Source organism: Pongo pygmaeus, chromosome 10, assembly GCF_028885625.2.
Source record: "Pongo pygmaeus isolate AG05252 chromosome 10, NHGRI_mPonPyg2-v2.0_pri, whole genome shotgun sequence".
NCBI classification, from domain to species: domain Eukaryota; kingdom Metazoa; phylum Chordata; class Mammalia; order Primates; family Hominidae; genus Pongo; species Pongo pygmaeus.
The window spans coordinates 76,164,307-76,180,434 of NC_072383.2; the positions used below are offsets into that span (position 1 = coordinate 76,164,307).

Sequence of the window (16,128 nt, forward strand, 5' to 3'; positions counted from 1 at the left end):
TTAATTGGACTTACAGTTCCACATGGCTAGGGAGGCTTCACAATCATGGCAGGAGGCAAAAGGCATTTCTTACATGATGGCAGCAAGAGAAAATGAGGCAGATGCAAAAGCAGAAACCCCTGATAAAACCATCAGACCTTGTGAGACTTATTCACCACCACTAGGACAGTATGGGTGATACCGCCCCCATGATTCAAATGATCTCCAACCAGGTGCCTCCCACAACACATGGGAATTATGGGAATACAATTCAGGATGAGATTTGGGTAGGGACACAGAGCCAAACTATATCACATGGATTTCTTATACTTTTGCTTTTAATAACACAAACAAAAAAATACATCATTAAAAGGTTAGAAGTGAGAAGGTGTTTTTATGGAAATCAAAATAATATCACCTTAGTAAACAGTATTCTTATGATTGTAGTTGAATTAGAGAGCAGAATACATCTAGAAGATTCAGTAGTAAGCATGTTTTTTCGATTAATGGAAAATTTGAATAGCCTAGCTGATTGAGATTGAGGTTACTATTAAATGCCTGAAGTGTAAGAATTGGTTGTTTATGTAAACAAAATATCTGTTTTACATGTACATGTGTAAGTAGGACTGTTGAGCCCCAGTAACATGAAATACCAAAGAGCATGACTCGAATACCTGCTATATGAAATGCTATTACATCAAAAAACAGGTGTGTGCTGAAAAATTACCTACAAATGGCATTTTCCTCAAATCAATTTTAAATCTTCGGAATTTCATTTTAATAATTGTTTAATTAATATTTCAGAATCCCTCATCAGAAAAAGCAGGCAAAAGACCTTGAACGTGTAACACATTTGTTTTCAAACAAGCCTGCCTCTAACTGTGAATCCAGGAGTGAATCCAGAACTACAAATTAACTAAGATTTGCCCCATCGAGTTATTGAACATTAAAAATCTAAAAACTAAAAGGCATGACTCAACAATTATTTTCTTCTTGGAATCATTAATTAACCTATGTGTATCCAAACAATAATCTTCCAACAGTTTCGCTAGCTACATTTTTAGTTACTTAATATCATGTAAAATTTGTTTTATTATTGTTCAGTTCTGAATTTTGACATATGCATCAAGCCATGCAACTGCTACCACAAGTCTTCCTGATCACTGATCTGTCCTAAATCTCTATAGTGTTTTTCCTTTTCTTAAATGTTGCATAAATAAAACCATACCTTATGTGGCCTTTTGAATCTGGCATCTTTAACTTAATGTGCTTGAAATTAATCTATGTCATTTTTTATGGCTGCATAGTATTCCATGGTGTATATGTGCCACATTTTCTTAATCCAGTCTATCATTGTTGGACATTTGGGTTGGTTCCAAGTCTTTGCTATTGTGAATAATGCGGCAGTAAACATACGTGTGCATGTGTCTTTATAGCAGCATGATTTATAGTCCTTTGGGTATGAGTTCATGTCCTTTGTAGGGACATGGATGAAATTGGAAATCATCATTCTCAGTAAACTATCGCAAGAACAAAAAACCAAACACCGCATATTCTCACTCATAGGTGGGAATTGAACAATGAGAACACATGGACACAGGAAGGGGAACATCACACTTCAGGGACTGTTGTGGGGTGGGGGGAGGCGGGAGGGATAGCATTGGGAGATATACCTAATGCTAGATGACGAGTTGGTGGGTGCAGTGCACCAGCATGGCACATGTATACATATGTAACTTACCTGCACATTGCACACATGTACCATAAAACCTAAAGTATAATAATAATAATAATAATAATAATAATAAAAGAAAAAAATAATAATAATAATAAAAAAAAGAAATTAATCTATGTCATTTCATGTATCAATGGCTCACTCTTTTTAATTGTTAAGAAAAAGTATATGCTGGGATGAATATCTTTCTAAATGAGTTTGTCTTCACAATGCTGAGTGTTTATTTAGGATAGATTCCTAGAAATGGTATCACTAGGTCAAACATTCAAATAATTTTAAAATATTTGATACATATTGCCAAATAATCTCAAATTTTTTGCAAAATATACATTTATGACAGTATCGGATAAATGTGTCTTTCTTATACCAACTGACAACATTAATGATAATACATAAAATATTCTTTGCTAATTTGATGGGACAAAAATGTTATATCATTATTAGCATTTTATTATTGTGGTTAAATGACTGTACTGTACAGCCAGAGATATTTGGTTCAAAATCCATCTTCATTATTTACTATATGTGAGAATTTAGGTGAGCTATTTAAACTCTTGATGACTTAGTCTCCTAATCTATAAAGTGGGGATAATTTTACCAATCATAATGGGTTGCTGTGAGAATTAACTGAATTACTATAGAAAATGCTTAGAATGGTATCTAGTCACCAGTAAGGACTCTCTCTATATTACTTGTTTATTATCTAACACCTTTAATTATTAATGAAGCTCAGTTTCCTTATACGCTTTGGGATATTTGAAACTTTTCTTAGTGAATTTTCCAATAAAATTATTTGTCTATTTTTCTATGGACAAGTTAGTATTATTCTTACTGGTTTGTTTCAGGTTCAGTTAGTAAGAATTTTAAGGATTTTCTGTCACATTTTAGCAAACTTTTTCTGCGTTTTATCTTTTTTCTTTCAGATAATGTTTCCAAAATGTAAAAAAAACAAAAGGTTGCTTCATCAAGTTGGTATCTTTATCTTTTTTATTGCTTTGTGATTTGAAAATTCTTGTCCTGAGAACCAATATACATATTTAATGAAATAGTTCTCTTCTTTTACTCATTCTGAAGTCATTGGAATTGAATTTGGAATGTGATATAAATCCTAATTTTATATTTTATGATATTCAAAATTTCTAACAAATATTTACTTAATAATCTAATCTAGATTTCTGTTGTTTCTTCTGTTTCCTTTATAATGCTTTTTCTGAAGTTATTTTTCCTAGACTTAAATATTAGTATAATATTATCACAGATGAAAAAATATCTGTTAGCTATGAATAAAAGGCTTTCATCTCATTGATGCATTAATATATTTTAATGTATTGTAGGGAACATACAGATTAGAAAAGAAAAAGTATAATTGCCTTTTTTCATAGTTGACATGAACATGCATAAAGAAAAGCCAAAAAAAATCAATAAAACAACTAGAACTAATTAGTGAATTTAGCAAGATCATAGCATACAAAGCCAAGATTGAAAATTCAATTTTATTTATCTACTAACAAAAAATATTTGAAATTTGAAAATTTAAATATACCATTTACAATAACATCAAAATATTGAACCATGAAGTATTTAGGAATTTATGAAATGAAATCTCCTATACCAGGAATTACAGACCATTGCTGAAATAAATTAAAGAAGACCAAGATATGTAAAGAGATACTTATTTGTGGATTGAGAGACAATATTGTTAAAATATCAGTATTTCCCAAATTAATCAATAGATTCAATATAATGCTGAGCAAAACACCAGAAGATGTTCTGTCAAAACTGACAAGCTATTTCTATAATTCAAATGGAAATGCAAAAGGCAGTCACTGCCAATACCAGCATGGACTGTTTGGGTTCCAGTAGGTTACTTCACTACTGCCTCTTCTGTCAGCCACATCACGACAGCTGCCCAGAAGCCAGAGAAACTCCCCACACCTGGCCCACTGCTGCAGCTACCAGCATCCAGGCAAGCCACCATCAGCCCACTGGTAACTGCCAACAGAGGTAACATTGTACACTACCCTGGGGAACAAAGATAGGCATATAGTCAGCCCACCTCTGCCACCACCACTAGGGCCTGAAGCCTGGCCCACCTGACATTCCAGTCCTCAGCACAGCTTCATCACAGCTTCCATTAATAACCACACCCTAACCTACCAAGGAAATCACAAATATCACTGACACTGTTTGTAGCCAAAGAAATCATAGAGAGACTACATTACTGCACACACCCATAATCAAAGCCACAGTATCCTATCCAAACAACATCACAGGGATATCTAAAGGAAAAAATTTTCCCATATGAAAGTGAATTCAAATATAGGAAGAAGTGATTTTTACAATAGATATGCAGATATCAACATAAGAATACAGGAAACATGAAAAAATAAGGAAATATGACACTTTTAAAGGAACACAATAATTCCCCAGCAAGAGATCTTATCAAAAGGAAATTTTTGAAATTTCAGATTAAGAATTCAGAATATTGATTTTAAAGAAGCTCATTGAGATACCAGAAAATTCCAAAAACAATGCAAATAAATCAGAAAAACAATTGAGAATATGAATGGGAAATTCACAAAACAGATAGATTTAAAAAAAAACTAATAAAAATGGAACTGAAAAAACTAATGGAACTGAAGGATTTATTGAAGAAAATGCAAAATACATTTGAAAGCTTCAACAATATCCTACATCAACTAGAAGAAAGAATCTCAGAAGGTAAAGACAGGTCTTCTGAAATAATCTAGTCAGACAAGATTGAACGAGAATAATCAAATCCTTCATGACATTTGGCATAACATTAAAGTGACCAAATATACAAATTATAGATATCCCTGAGAATGAAAAGACAAAGAAAAGATTAGAAAACCCACTTAATTAAATAATATATGAAAACTTCCCAAGTCTAGCAAGAGTTTTAGATATTTGGGATGCAGGAGGCTCAGTGGTCCCCAGGCCAATAAAACGCAAAAGGGTCTTATACACAGTACATTATAATCAGACTGTTTAAAGGCAAAGATAAGGAATAAATTCTAAAAACAGCAAGAGAAAGTGTATGATAACCTATGAAGTAAACCTTATCAGACTGACAGCAAATTTCTGGCAGAAACTTTACAGGCCAGAAAGAATAGGACAATATATTCAAAGTGCATAAAGAAAAAAAAACTATCAGCCTTAAATACTATAGCCCACAAAATTATCCTTCATAAATGAAGGAGAAATAAAAGGTTTCTCAGACACAAAAATGCTGAAGTAGTTTGTTACTACTAGACTGGACCTACAATAAATGCTCAAGGGAGGTCTGGAAACTGGTAGTGAAAGGACGACATTTATCATCATGAAAATACATGAAAGTATAAAACTCCGTGGTAAGCAACTAAAGAAAGGTATCAAATGTTACCACCAGAGAAATCTAACTAACCACAATGACAAACAATAAGGGAAAAAGAAAGGAACAAAAATATATAAGACAATGAATAAACAACAATATAACAGGAAACCTCACATATCAATAATCACTTTGAATGTAAATGAATTAAATTCTCCACCTAAACGTTATGAAATGCCTGAATGGATAAAACTATATGATCCAAATATATGCAGATTACAAGAAACTTACCTTACCAGGCAAGACATACATAGGCTGAAAGTAAAAGAATGGTAAAAGATATTCCTTGCAAATGGAAAGCAATAGTGAGCAGGAATAGCTATACTTACATTAGATCAAACAGACTTTAAGTCAAAAAGAGTAAAATAAAAAAGACAAAGGATATTATTATATAATGAGGAGATTAACCCGGCAATAGGAAATAACAACTCTAAATGTATATGCATTCAACACTAGAGAACTCAGATCCACAAAGCAAATATTAGACCTAAAGAGAGAAATAGACTGTAATACAATAATAGTGGAGAACTTCAACACTCCACTTTCAGTATTAGATAATCTAGACAAAAAAATCAACCAATAAATTTTAGATTTAAACTAGATTTTAGACCAAATGGACCTAACAGACATTTACAAAACATTCCATCCAACCACTGCAAAATGAAATTTTTGTCATCAGCACATGAAACATGTCCAAGATAGACCACCATATATTAGGCCACAAATCATGTCTCAACAATTTTTTAAAAGTTGAAATCATATCACATATCTTCTCAGACCACTGTTGAATAATACTAGAAATCAATGCCAAGAATAACGTTGGAAACTATACAAATACATGCAGATTAAACAACATGTTCCTGATTGATCACTGGGACAATAAGAAAATTAAGCTGAATATCAAAAAATTCTTGTAACAAATAAAGATTGAAACACAACATACAAAAACCAGTGGGATACAGCAAAAGCAGTGCTAAGAGGGAAGTTTATAGCAATAAATGCTTACACTGAAAAAGTAGAAATATTTTAAAATTAGCAACCTAACAATGTGCCTGAAGAAACTAAAAAATCAAGAACAAATCAAACCCAAAATCAGCAGAAGAAATGCAATAACAAAGATCAGAAAAGAACTAAATCAAATAGAGACTAAAAAAAATACAAATGATTAACAAAACTAAAATTTGGTTATTCAATAAGATAAATAAAATTGATAAACCACTAGATAGACTAAACAAGGAAACAGAATATCCAAATAAACACAATAAAAAACGATAAAGGAGACATTACAACAGATACCACAGAAATAAAAAAGATCATCAGAAACTATTATTAACAACTATATGCTGAAAAATGGAAAATATAGAGATATAGACAAATTCCTAGAAACTTACAACCTACCAAGGTGTTGCATCAGGAAGAAATAGAAAACCTGAACATAACAATAATGATGAGCAAAATTGAATCAGTAATAAAAAACATCTCCCAACTTTTTTAAAGCCTTGGACCAAATAGAATCACAGCCTAATTCTACCAATCATGCAAAGAAGGATACCAGTCCTCTTGACGCTATTACAATAAATTAGAGGAAGGAATTCTCTCTGGCTCATTGTACATGACCAGTGTCACCTTGAAACCAAAACCTGACAAGGACACCACAAAAAGAAAACTACAGGCCAATAACCGTGATGAACACAGATGCAAAAATCATCAACAAAATACTGGCAAATGGAATCCAACAGCACATCAAAAAAATAATATACCACAGTCTAGAGGGTTTGTATCAAGGATACAAGTATGACTCAACATAAATAAATCAATAAACATGATAAGCATCTTCACAGAATATAAGACAAATGAATATATGATCATCTCAATAGATGCAGAAAAAATTTTTGATAAACTTCAACATCTCTTCATGAGAAAAAACTCTAAAACTCAGCATAGAAGAAACATACCTCAATATAATAAAAGTCATATGTGACAAACTCAGAGCTAATATCATACAGAATGGGGAAAAGATTAAAGACTTTCCTCTAAGAACTGGAACAAGACAAGGATGCAAACTATCACCACTCCTATCCACATAGTACTAGAAGTCCTAGCCAAAACAATCAGACAAGCAAAAGAAATAAAAAGTATCTGAATTGGAAAGAGCAAGTAACATTGTTCCTCTTTGCTGATGATATGGTTTTATATCTGGAAAATACTAAAAACTCTAGCAAAAACCCCTTAGATTTGATTAATTAATTTAGTAAAGTTTCAGGATACAAAATAAAAATACAAAAGTCAGTAGCATTTCTATGCCCCAATAATAAAATAGCTAAGAAAGAAATCAAGAAAGTGATCCCATTTAAATTAGCTACAAGAAATTAAAATACCTGGGAATAAATCAAGGAAGTAAAAGATCTCTGCACAAAACCACAAAACACTGATGAAAGAAATTAAAGATAAACAAATTGAGAAACATCCCATGTTTATGGATCAAAAGAATTAATATCATTAAAATGACCATACTTCCCAAAGCACTTTCCACATTCAATGCAATTTCTACCAAATTACCAATGTCATATTTCATAGAATAATCCTAAAATTTGTATGGAATGAGAACAGAGCCCAAATAGCCAAAGCAATTCTGAACATAAAGAACAAATCTGGTCCTGACTTAATCACTATGCAATCTATGCATGTAACAAAATTGCACATGGATTTTATCAATTTGTACAAACAAAAAAATGTAAAAAAAGAACAAAGCTGGAGGCTATAGTAGCCAAAACAGCATGGTATTTGTAGACAAATGGAATGGAATAGAAAGCTCAGAAATAAAGCCATATGCATATATATATATGTATGTGTGTATACACACATACATGTATATATAATGTTTTCTACATGTTCTAATATTTATATTCCATTCCATTATACATATTCCATTTCTGTATATAGGTTATATAGAATTGGAAGACTATCTGCCATTAAAAAGAATGAAATCCTGTCATATGCAGCAACATAGTTGAAACTAGAGTTCATTATCTTAAGTGAAATAACCTAGGCACAAAAAGATAAACATCACATGTTCTCACTTATATGTGGGAGCTAAATAACTTGATTACACGGAGGTGGAGAATGGAAAGGTCAGTAGGAAACAGAGACTGGAAAGGATGAATGGAGGGTAGGAAGGAAGATGAAGAGAAGAGAGTTAAAAGGTGTAAACATACAGTTAAAAGAAATAAATTCAATGCTTGATAACAGAGCACAGTGACTACAGTTAACAATATGTGTTATACTCAGGTGATGAACACCTAAATACTTGATCACTATGCAATTATATACATGTAACAAAATCACTATGCACTATATACGTGTAAAATTTAAATTTGTACAAATAAAAATAATAAAATACTAATCCAGTATCATTCACTGACAATGTTAACTCAGGTGGAGAGGCATTAAGTCAATACTACTATAAGAACCAATTCTTGTTTATGTTAATGCCATATAGAATGAAATAAAATTCACTAAAATCCAAAAAATTAGAAAAACTATTAAAACTCAATAATATTAAGACAACCCAATAAAAATGTGGTCAAAGGATTTGAACATACATGTCACCAAAAAATATATTCAAATTTCTAATAAATACATGTAACAATGTTCAACATCGTTAGTCATCAGAGAAATACAAAATAAAATGGTAATGAGACACTACTAGATAGGCTTTTACAGAGACTGACAATACCAAGCATTGAGAAGGATATGGAGCAACTGAAATTCTCATTCCTTGTGGTAAGAATGTACAATTATATAACCACATTGAAAAAACAAGTTTTCAGTTTCTTTATTCACCCAAAATATATGTCTTTTGGAAAAAAAAATTTCCAGTCTGTGGGTTGTCTTCTCATTCTCTTGATATATGTCTTTTCAAAGAGCCTGAGCTTTCCTTTAGACAATGGTCATCAAAGTGTGTATATTTGTGTTTTTATAATTTATATGCATATATTCCTGTGAAAAGATACTGTATGCATTGTTCAACATGTACAAATACAAGAAAGATACAGTAAAGAAATATATATTTTTAAATTTATAAATGTATTTATTGTGTTCCACGTTGCAAACTAAATAATCTACCTTGGCTAATTTAAGGAACTAAACTATAGTAGAAGATTCTCATTTATTGGGATGATTAGAACCAGCCTTTTTGCAGGCTATTAGCAAATCATAGCACTAGGGCTTCACTGCTACCTCCACTGACACCTCTGACACTTGAAACTTGAGGCCAGATATCTGCCCATGCTGATAGAAAACAATTGAATAATTTGCTAGATAATAGAAAAGAATCAAATGACTCTGCCACCTTGCTTGCCAGAAGATTGTTTTTCTCATTTGTGACCTCTTGGCTATAAATGATAGATAGTCCCTGTGCTGCATGCTATAGGTGTTCACAAGAGAGTCTAGGAATGTGAGCTTTTTATATCCTATTTTTGGGTGGTAAAGGTCATTGTATTAGTCTGTTCTTAAACTGCTAATGAAGACATACCCCAGATTGGGTAATTTATGAAAGAAAGAGGTTTAATTGACTCACAGTTCAACATGACTGGGGAGGCCTAAGAAAAGTTATAATCATGTGGGAAGGGGAAGCACACATGTCCTTCACATGGTAGCAGGAAGGATAATGAGTAAAAGGGGGAAAAGCCCCTTATAAAACTATCAAATCCCATGAGAACTCACTTTCACAAGAACACAATTAGAGTAACTGCCCCTGTGACTCAATTACTTCCCACCAGGTCCCTCCCACAACACATAGGGCTTATGGGAACTACAATTCAAGATGAGATTTGGGTGGGGACACAGCCACACCATTTCATTCCACCTCTGACCCCTCCCAAATCTCATGTTCTCACAATTCAAAACACAATCATGCCCTTCCAACAGTCCCCTCAAAGTCTTAACACATTTCAGTATTAACACAAAAGTCCAAGTCCAAAGTCTAATCCAAGACAAGGCAAGTCCCTTCTTGCCTGTAAATTCGAAAGCAAGTTAGCTACTTCCTAGATACAATAGGGGTACAGTCATTGGGTAAATACACACATTCCAAATGGGAGGAATTGGCCAAAACCAAGGGGCTACAGGCCTCATGGAGGTCCAAAATCTAATAGGGCCATTGTTAAACCTTAAAGTTTCAAAATTATCTCCTTTGACTTCATATCTCACATCTAGGTCATGATTATGCAAGAGGTGGGCTCCCACAGCTTTGGGTAGCTCTGCCTCTGTGGCTTTGCAGGGTACAGCCCTCATCCAGGCTGCTTTTACAAGCTAATGTTGAGTGCCTGCAGCTTTTCCAGGCACATGGGTGCAAGCTGTAGGTGGATCCACCATTCTGTGGTCTGGAGGATGGTGGCCTTCATCTCACAGATCCACTAGGTAATACCCAAGTGGGGACTCTGTGTGGGGGCTCTGATCCCACATTTCCCTTCCACACTGCCCTAGCAGAGGTTCACCATGAGGGCTCCACCCCTGCAGCAAACTTCTGTCTGAACATCCAAGCATTTCCTTACATCCTCTGGAATCTAGGCAGAGGTTTCCAGAACTCAATTGTTGACTTCTCTGCAAATGTAGGCTCAACACCCCATGGAAGCTGGCAAAGCTTGGGGCTTTCACTTTCTGAAACCATGGTCTTAGCTGTACCTTGGCCCTTGTTAGTCAAAGCTGGAGCAGCTGAGTTGCAGGGCACCAAGTCCCTATGGTGCATACAGCAGGGGGGCCCTGGACCTAGCCCACAAAACCAATTTTCCCTCCTAGGCTTCTGGGCCTGCAATGAGTAGGGTTGCCACAAAACTCTCTGACATGCCTTGGAGACATTTTCCCTATGTCTTATTAAGATTTGGCTCATAGTTACTTATGCAAGTTTCTGCAGCAGGCTTGAATTTCTCCTCAGAAAATGAGTTTTTCTTTTCTATTGCATCATCAGGTTGCAAATTTTTAAAACTTTTATGCTCTGCTTCCCTCTTAAAATTAAGTTCCAATTCCAAACCATATCTTTCTGGATACATAAAACTGAATGCTTTTAACAGCACCCAAATCATATCTTGAACACTTTGCTGCTCAGAAATGTCTTCCACCAGATACCCTAAATTATTTCTCTCAAGTTCAAAGTACCACAGATCTCTAGGGCAGGGGCAAAATGCCACCAGTCTCTTTGCTAAAGCATAACAAGAGTCACCTTTGCTCCAGTTCCCAACAAGTTCCTCATCTCCATCTGAGATCACTTTAGCCTGGATTTCATTGTCCATATCATTATAAGCATATTGGTCAAAGCCATTCAACAAGTCTCTAGGAAGTTTCAAACTTTCCCACATCTTCCTATCTTTTTCTGAGGCCTCCAAACTGTTCCAACTTCTGCCTGTTACCCAGTTGCAAAGTTACTTCCACATTTCTGGGTATCTTTACAGCAGTGCCCCACTCCTGGTACCAATTTACCATATTCGTTTATTCTCATGCTAATAATAAAGACAAACCCAAGGCTGGGTAGTTTGTAAAGAAAAGAGGTTTAATTGACTCACAGTTCAGCATGGCTGGCAAGGCCTCAGGAAACAGAGTCATGGTGGAAGGGAGGCAAACACATCCTTCTTCACATGGTGCCAGGGAGAAGAATGAGCAAAAGGGGGGAAAAACCCTTATAAAATCATCAGATCTCATGAGAACTCACTCTCTTGAGAACAGAATGAGGGTAACCACGTCCATGATTCCATTACCTCCCAATGAGTTCTTCCCGTGACACGTGAAGATTATGGGAACTACAATTCAGGAGGAGATTTGGGTGGGGACACAGCCAAACCATGTCAGTCATGATATGAGAAATTATCAAATTAAGATGTAGGGAAGGTTTTTAAAAGATTTGAGCAACCACAAATGACAGATATGTGCTATAGTAGTGCAAAATAACATTTTGCTCTTATTAAAAAGATAATTATTCTTGATAATCTGAGTTATAAATGTCATTGATAATTATGATGCATTATGCTCTCAGCAGCTAAAACTTCAAGCAAAATATACACTTAGAGAGGAATCAGCCTTAACAATAATTCTATAAATTTAATTTTATTTTTTTCTGATAATTACATTTTGGTTGACTTCATATGTGATCTAAATACATTACCATTATTTTGGACTTATGATGTAGTTCTTAAAGTACATATATGATGTAGCTCTTAAAGTACATGTAGAAGAGCAGATAAAGTATTAGTTCACCATTTCTTTGTAGTTTGTGCTTTCATGATGAATATTCTCTTCAATGTACAGATTATTTGCAGGAGCCTTTTAAAATCCATGTGTCCATTTTATGAGACTTAGCTTTTGTCTGTATATAATGTGTTTATTCAGTGTGCATGGATTAATTTGAGATAGCACAGGTATGGGTATCTTTACAGCAGTGCCCCACTCCTGGCACCAATTTACTGTATTAGTTTATTCTCATGCTACTAATAAAGACTATATATCACAATAAACTGAGAACCAGCCAGTAAATGAGAAAACTGTGGTCCACCTTTTCATTGTGGAGTTCTCATTTTCCTTCAGCTTATGCTACTTATTCAACACTATTTCTGCATAATATAATGCATTCACTAAATGAAGGTGCCTGTGTTAGCCTGCACATGATATTAATACGGCCTATTTAATTTATCCTTCTTTAGATTAAAAATAAATATGTAGTCATATGCCACAGAATGACACTTCAGTCATTTGGTCATTGAAGGACCACATCTATTACTGTGGTCCCATAAGATTATAATAACATATTTTTCCTGTACCTTTTCATTGTTCAGATATGTTTTGATACATAAATGCTTACCATTGTGTTAGAGTTGCCTGCAGTATTCAGTACAGTAACATGCTGTACACCTAGGAGCAACAGGCTATACCACATAGCCTAGGTGTATAGTTAGGTTATGCCATCTAGGTTTGTATAAGTACACTCTATGATGTTCTCACAATGAACAAAATCACCTAGTGATGCATTTCTCAAAACATGTCCCTGCTATTGTGAATAATGTGGCAGTAAACATACGTGTGCATGTGTCTTTATAGCAGCATGATTTATAGTCCTTTGGGTATATACCCAGTAATGGGATGGCTGGGTTGAATGGAATTTCTAGTTCTAGATCCCTGAGGAATCGCCACACTGACTTTTGCTAGATGATGAGTTTGTGGGTGCAGCGCACCAGCATGGCACATGTATACATATGTAACTTACCTGCACATTGCGCACATGTACCATAAAATCTAAAGTATAATAATAATAATAATAATAATAATAATAATAAAAGAAAAAAAAAAACGTGTCCCTGTCATTAATAAAGTATGTAACAATACAGTTAGTACAATATGTAATACATGACTATATTCAGAATTTTAGCTACTTCTCATATTTAAAATGGATTTTCTTATGCACTGTGTGGCACAAGGGCATTTCATTTTAGTAACCACTGTTTGGGGAAGGAGAAGTCTTTGAAGGATGTTGAGCAAGGTTGTGACATGGCCAGATGTGAATTTTAGATCAGTGACTTCATGTTAGCTGGTAAAGTTGTATTGGGAAAGATCAAAAGCATGAAGGCCAGATAAGAGGATACTGTATGTTATCATGTATAGAAATGTGAGGGATGGCAGGAGAGATGCTGTGATTGAATGAATCTCAATATTCTTGGTGATCGAAGAATAATGAGACTCATCCAATAAGAGTCTGCGAATGATTGAAAGTAGTTCCTAAGCTGGGAGGAAGAATGAGGAATGATTTTCTGGTTCCTGACTACAGCACAAGTTTTTGATTTTTAGAACAAAGAATAAATTTGTACATGCTTTATGATTCCTGGTTGAATTTTTAGGGATAAAAAAGTCAGCTGTAATATGATTCTTTCCTGATACCATGCAGTATTTGTGTCAGTGATTTTATTCATTCCGCACACATTCTTCTCGAGCCTGGACACTGCTCTAGACATTGATTCTTTCCAAATATCAGATAAGGTCATTCTTAGGTAGACCCTCAGTTCATATAAATATGATTTTCCCAAAATGGGAAGTAAGTGACTTTTCATAAGATTTTTTTTAAAAGAATGTTTTAATAATAAATTGTGAATGTTGCATGGAAATGTAGGTGACTTGCATTGTGCATCCTGTGTTTGATTCACTGCTCTTGCATGTCTTGCCTTTAGCTGGGATGACAGCAGTTCAGTCAGCAGTGGTCTCAGTGACACGCTTGATAACATCAGCACTGATGACCTGAACACCACATCCTCTGTCAGCTCTTACTCCAACATCACCATCCCCTCTAGGAAGAATACTCAGGTGAGAATTACCGCCTTTCTTTTTCCAGTGTTTCTTCCAGTTTTTTCCCCCAAATTACTTAATATTAGATGAAGGTATAGCACAAGCCCTTAATCCAAAATTATTACAGAAACTGGAAAATGCAGAGATAATAAGGACTCCCTTTGCCACTCCTGAACCCTGAAGTGTCTTTCATCTTAGTCTTTCCTAAAGCCACAACCATTAGGAGGAGTAATAATGTGCACTTCAGCCCATTTTGAATAAACAGAAACAGCTTATATATATATATATATATATATATATGATATACATTATATATTTATATATGTGTAATATATGTACCATATAGCCTGGTGGTATAGTTATCTATACAAATATATTTATTTATTGTTTATATATAGTATATAAATATATATTTATATAATAGATATTTATATATTAATATATAAAATATATAACATATAATAGATATAATATATTTTATATATTATATAAATATATATTTATATATTTAATATATTAATGATGAATTACTATATTTGTATAGATAACTACACCACCAAGCTATATGGTATGTATATATTAATATATAATGTATAATTCTATATTAATATAGTAACATCAATATTTAATATAATATATATTCAATTGATTACAATCTAATTCAGAAAGATTTATGTTGCCGTATCTCTCCTTATAATATTGATATATTTGTTTAAAAATCTAGCAATTATTTTCATAGTCTAATTTTAGATAGTTCTTGATTAATTTTATATGATCTCTGAAATACATCACTGGATCTGTTGTGAATGATAAATCAAAAATGAAAAATGGACATTACATCATTAAGTTCTAGCTTGTCTTACTACGTCTTATGACATTTGATATGGAAAATTTCTACCTTTCTGTAGCGTTTAATTGGTGTTTTCTGCATGTATTTATTCTGACATTCTCTAATATCTGCAAGTGGGAATTATGTGGCTAAAATTAATAAAATGTAAGTGAAGGTAAATCAAAATAGAATCTTTGGATTTATCCAGTTATCTGAAAGTACATTTCATTGCCTTAATTCACACTTTATAAATTTTTCTACATAAAGTTTTTCTGTAATATTTGTCTTTATAGCTAAGGACAGATTCAGAGAAACGCTCTACCACAGATGAGACCTGGGATAGTCCTGAGGAACTGAAAAAACCAGAAGAAGATTTTGACAGCCATGGGGATGCTGGTGGCAAGTGGAAGACTGTGTCCTCTGGACTTCCTGAAGACCCCGAGAAGGCAGGGCAGAAAGCTTCCCTGTCTGTTTCACAGACAGGTTCCTGGAGAAGAGGCATGTCTGCCCAAGGAGGGGCGCCATCTAGGCAGAAAGCTGGAACAAGTGCACTCAAAACTCCTGGTAGGCTTGTCGTTTGCCAGCTGTTATGCAAAAGTGCTTTACTTTATTGTTTCCATTCAATCTTTGTTTTCTCTAACAATAGCATTTCTAAAATACCAAATTCTTGTCCATATTAAAGATGGAGTCAAATAGTTAAATAGTTTTTCTATCTACATTTCACAAACTCGTCATAGAAGCCCAAATAGGGCCTATATCTAGGCATTCTCTGGAGAGCCCCCTCATAAACTAGGGGTACTGGATGCCTTATCTTGCCAGAGTTATTTCAAGTCATGGGGAAATAAGATTAGGTTGCTGAAGCAACAGTTAAGTTTT

General features: G+C 34.1%; 1 protein-coding gene across 2 annotated transcripts in view; it reads left to right on the forward strand.

Moving 5' to 3' along the window:
* NAV3 (neuron navigator 3) overlaps window positions 1-16,128 on the forward strand; it is a 924,153-nt gene that overhangs the window by 806,411 nt on the left and 101,614 nt on the right. For both annotated transcript variants that reach the window (XM_054443382.2, XM_063646517.1), the window contains 2 exons: window positions 14,309-14,441; window positions 15,546-15,816. In XM_054443382.2, coding sequence (XP_054299357.1) covers window positions 14,309-14,441; window positions 15,546-15,816 — 404 coding nt within the window. The remainder of the gene's footprint in view (window positions 1-14,308; window positions 14,442-15,545; window positions 15,817-16,128) is intronic.